Source organism: Nycticebus coucang, chromosome 2 (assembly GCF_027406575.1).
Source record: "Nycticebus coucang isolate mNycCou1 chromosome 2, mNycCou1.pri, whole genome shotgun sequence".
In the NCBI taxonomy this organism is placed as follows: domain Eukaryota; kingdom Metazoa; phylum Chordata; class Mammalia; order Primates; family Lorisidae; genus Nycticebus; species Nycticebus coucang.
In genome coordinates this window covers 44,459,551-44,464,059 of record NC_069781.1, presented here as the reverse complement: position 1 = coordinate 44,464,059, position 4,509 = coordinate 44,459,551, and the positions used below count along the sequence as shown (strand labels likewise).

General features: G+C 45.8%; 1 protein-coding gene and 1 pseudogene across 1 annotated transcript; one reads left to right on the top strand and one right to left on the bottom strand.

Moving 5' to 3' along the window:
• Positions 1 to 1,348: 1,348 nt before the first annotated feature.
• Positions 1,349 to 2,507, bottom strand: CCL21 (C-C motif chemokine ligand 21). Its single transcript, XM_053570062.1, has 4 exons — positions 2,372 to 2,507; positions 2,149 to 2,269; positions 1,871 to 2,053; positions 1,349 to 1,789 (listed from the first exon to the last, which is right to left on the bottom strand). The coding sequence occupies exons 1-4, from the start codon at positions 2,436 to 2,438 to the stop codon at positions 1,756 to 1,758; spliced, it is 405 nt and encodes a 134-aa protein (XP_053426037.1). The 5' UTR covers positions 2,439 to 2,507; the 3' UTR covers positions 1,349 to 1,755.
• Positions 2,508 to 3,059: 552 nt separating this feature from the next.
• LOC128570658 (PRELI domain containing protein 3B-like) lies at positions 3,060 to 3,553 on the top strand (annotated as a pseudogene).
• The last annotated feature ends 956 nt before the right edge of the window (positions 3,554 to 4,509 follow it).

Below are 4,509 nucleotides of genomic sequence, written 5' to 3'. Positions count from 1 at the left end.
GGTTTCTCTAAAAGATGTTAACTTTCTCACCAGCACCAGGGAATGGGGGCTTGGGGTAGAAATTAAGTTCATTTAAAGAACATTTTAAAATGTATTCTTTGCAGGGCGGCGTCTGTGGCTCAGTGGGTAGGGCACTGGCCCCATATACTGAGGGTGGCAGGTTCAAACACAGCCCTGGCCAAACTGCAACAAAAAAATAGCCGAGTGCTGTGGTGGGAGCCTGTAGTCCCAGCTACTCGGGAGGCTGAGGCAGGAGAATTGCCTGAACCCAGGAGTTAGAGGTTGCTGTGAGCTGTGTGATGCCATGGCATTCTACCAAGAGTGCTAAGGTAAGACTCTGACTCTAAAAAAAAAAAAGTATTTTTTGCATATCTAAGTTTTTGCATTAATTTTACAGTTGCTACACAAGGATAGGCAGGAGCCTCTGTCTTCACCAACCTCAAGAGGAGCAGACAAGCAAATATTTTCACAATCTTATGATAAGTAGTAAGTGCTGTGGCTCACTTAGGCTGCTGTGGAAGGCAACAGCGGTGGAGTAGCCCCTTCTAGCTTCTTAGATCTCTGCCTTCTTGGCCCCTGTCGAGAGATCTGTTCCCTTCTTCTCCACATTGCCTGCTTTCATCCAATAGTCTTCTGTCTCCCAGGTAGGGGTCTTGGGGAGGAGAGTTGACTTATACTTGAACCCCAGGGTTCCAAAGACCCATCCCCAGGAACTTATTCCTTGGCCTCAAGAGTTTTAAGGGGCTAAAGTACTCTGGGTCCCAGCCAGACAAGAAAGGGAAAAAAGGAAAGAGGGAAGAAGTTTTCCTAACTGGAAGGAAGCTAAGGAAGTCAACGGGCCCAGAATTGAGTAGAAAGCGAGCACAGGAGTCCCATTAAACAAAGAGGAGAGGCGAGGGGACCAAGTTTCATTGAACAGGGCCAAAGGGACTCCTCAGCGCTGGAACTGTGCCTGTGTTAAGTGTCAGTAAAACTAGTGTTTGCTTGTGTTACAAATGTGTCACCACTGGGATCCCTTCCAAAGAGGTACTTGGAGGTTCTCATTCAGTAGGTCTTAAGGAAAGGGAAAGAGGTCCCTGGAAGGTCTGGGAAAATATCCAGAGGTCACTCTTGAGAGACCCTCTGTCTCTCCATTGGCAGGGGAGAACTTCAGAAGACCAGATGCCACCTTGTCTGTCAACTTCCCTTTTACTGCCTAGGAGTTTGGGCACCTGGGAAGCAGGGCAACTCTTGGGATGGGTGAGAACATAGAATTCGCCAGCCAGCTCAGGGTGGGATTGCAGACTGTGTTACTCCAACTAGTTGTGACATTAGCCTCCCCATGGACACAAATACATAGGAACAGGTATTTGAATGGGAGGCTGGAACAGCTTTTTATTCAATCGGTTACAAATCATCTTTATAAGGAACAGGTGGGGTGCAGTGGGGAACAGGCTCAGGTCCAGAGTCCTGAGTGACTTCTCCTCAGAGGGGACAGTCCTGCTGCCTCCTCTCATACTTCCTGGAAGACTCTCCCTCCTTTGCCTCTTGGGGCCAGGCCTGGTGTGGGCAACTCAGCCTTGCAGGGTAGTAGGGATGGGAATGCAGATAGGATGGTTGAAGCAGGAGATGGGGGTGAGGCAAAGCCAGCATTGGATGGCTGCTCCAAGCCCCAGAGTCCTTCCTCTGTTTTAGCCCCCTTCTTGCCCTTGGGTTAGGGCTTCAATCCCTGATGAGGCTGGTGGGGGCCTGAGGGGCTCCTGGCTGGACACTGGGCTATGGTCCTTTTGGGGTCTGTGGCTGTTCAGCCCTGAGAAGGCAGAAGAAGGGTGTGAAGGGCTGATTGAGGCTCCCCTTCGCTTTCCCTCTCCCAGCCCTTCAGAGTCCTCACCCTTTGCAGCCTTTGGAGCTTTTTCCTTTCTTGCCAGCTGTGGAGGTCCCCTTATCTTTCCTACAGCCCCTGACTTGTTTCTGTGGGGCTGGTGGCTTGTCCAGACGCTGCATCAGTTGCTTAACCCAGGTCTTCTTAGGGTCTGCACAAAGCTCTGCCTGAGAGTGCTTCTTGGGTAAGAACCTGGGGGTTGGAGGTTAGAAAGTCTTCTTAGTCTAGCTGACCACGTCCTCCCTACCCAGCTGCCAAACTGTATCTACCCCCTTGTGCCCACTCACAGGACAGCTGGGATGGGGCAGCCTAAACTTGGTTCCTGCTTCCGGTAGCTGCGGACAATGTGGGCAGGAATCTTCCTTACGCTGTACTTGAGGCAACAATCCTGAGCCCCTCCATCGCTGCCTGCAGGATGGGATTCACAAGGAGCCTGGAGCTGTTGACAGTCTCCCACCCAGGCCTCTCAAACCCATTGCCCCCCACTCAAGGCTCCTCCCCACTTTGTACCTTGGATCCGGGGGATGCTGAGAGCCAGAATCAGGAGAAGGAGGCTCAGAGCCAGCGACTGAGCCATGGCTGTGGCACAGGGTGAGTATGAAGCCAGACCTGTGGACGAGGTGAACAGCTCCAAGTTGGGGGTCTATGTGTGGGTTGGGACTGGCCTGCTGCCTATTTATGCAGCCACTTTCACTTCCCTAATTCTTTTTCCTTCCTGATATCATAGAATGATTTAAGTGACAGGTTGGCATCCGCCCAGCTTACTCCTAATTCCAAATCAAAATATCTCCAAGCTAGCTCTTTCTGTCTCCTCCATAGCAGGTGAACCAACCAGGCCCTTCCTTCTGTTCCTAGCCACTGTCTTGGTGCAGGGCTCACTGCCTCTCCCCTGGAACATGATAGTTGCCTTGGGACTATGCTGCTGGCTCCACACTCTTCCTCTCCTTCCAGCAAATCTGATTATTGGATTGTAAGAGTTCTTTATACATCCTGGATAATAGACCCTTATCAGGTATATGATTTGCAAAATCATTCTATGTGTTGTCTTTTCACTCTCCTAATAGTGTTCTTTGATGCACAAAATTTTGAAATTTTGATGAGGGGGCTGCTAGGGATGGGGCAGGGGCAGGGGCAGGTGTAGTCTCTTGGCCTCATTGTCCCCTAGAGCTGCCTGGACATTGCACAGGCTGCCAGCACCATGAAGATCTGGACTTTGGAGCACATCTTTGACCACCCATGGGAAACTGTTACAATAGCTGCAATGCAGAAATACCCAAACCCTATGAACCCAGGTGTGGTTAGAGTTAATGTGTTAGACAGACATATAGATCACTCCAGAAAGTTGCACAGCCATAGACTTCTCAGCACAGAGTGGGGATTGTCTTCCATCATGAAGTCTGTTTCATTTATAGGCATGGTTTCAGTAGATGAGAGACTTAATACAAACCACATCCTCAGGACCCAGAAAAAACTATTTCGATTCATGAAGCTATAATCACTGTGCAAGAAGTCAGCCTTAGCAGTTAACTTGTAGGACTGATGGCAAGCACCATATCTTCAAATGCTAATAAAGGCGGAGAAGCAATGGAATGAGTAATACATAAATTAAATGCTGAGATTGAAGGACTGACAGCTTCAGCAAGAGGAAGCATAAGGACTCTGATGGTGGCAGCAGCATTTGTAAAAAAATGATAATAAAAGTTGGTAGACAACATTGGGTCCTCCAGGTCTTTACAAGTTGGCAATATGTTTATTTGTTATTTAAAAAATACAACTTCATCTTAGGTATAATTTTTTTTAAATAAGTTGATGTAAGGCTATGTGCCTTTTGATCAAAACAGAGAGATGCAGGGCTTCCAAATAAAAGAGATCATCTGGAATTAGTGTTGTTTGAAATGACTAATTTTGAGGGTTCCAGTATTTATGTGAAAATTTAATAGTTTTTTTAAAAGTACTTGGAAATTGATGTTGACACTGAATCTCCTAAGGTAGAATTTTAAAGCTTTTCATGCATTAGAACTCTACCTTGCTTTGGACCAACCCCAGAACAAAGCAGAGCTGCCTCTTACATACACAGGATTACCCTGTTGCTGGAAACTTCAGCAGCTTGCATGAGGGAACTCACTTTAAAAGCAGAAATTATGTACTCTTGAAACATATTAATTTGTATAAAATAACTTGCTGTGCTATACACCGCTATTAAAACCCACAGTGTTTTAGTTTGTACTTAAATATTTTTGAAGTGAAAATTACCTTTAAAGTAATACATGGCTTCAACAAAAATACAATTTTATTGTATTAAAGAGTACTAAATTGATTTGCCAAAGTTTTCTAACTTAGAAAAGGTACTGTATTACCTTCCTTGGATTTGTACATTGTGATTTAGTATGCTGTGCTGTGGGTTGGTTAAGTGAAAAAATAAAGTCGTTACTTGAGTTTTACAGCGCTTGAAACTTAAACAAAACAGCTGTTCACATCTTTTAGAAATTCACATTTGCCTCACTCCTAAATTACCATGTGTCAAAATCATGGTTTTGTAATTACTAAGACATGGTATGTCAAGTTGTTTGAATATAATTACTTTTCGAAGTAATTGTGACCACAAAACATCTTTTTTACACGAAGAACTGTACATCATTTGAAATTAC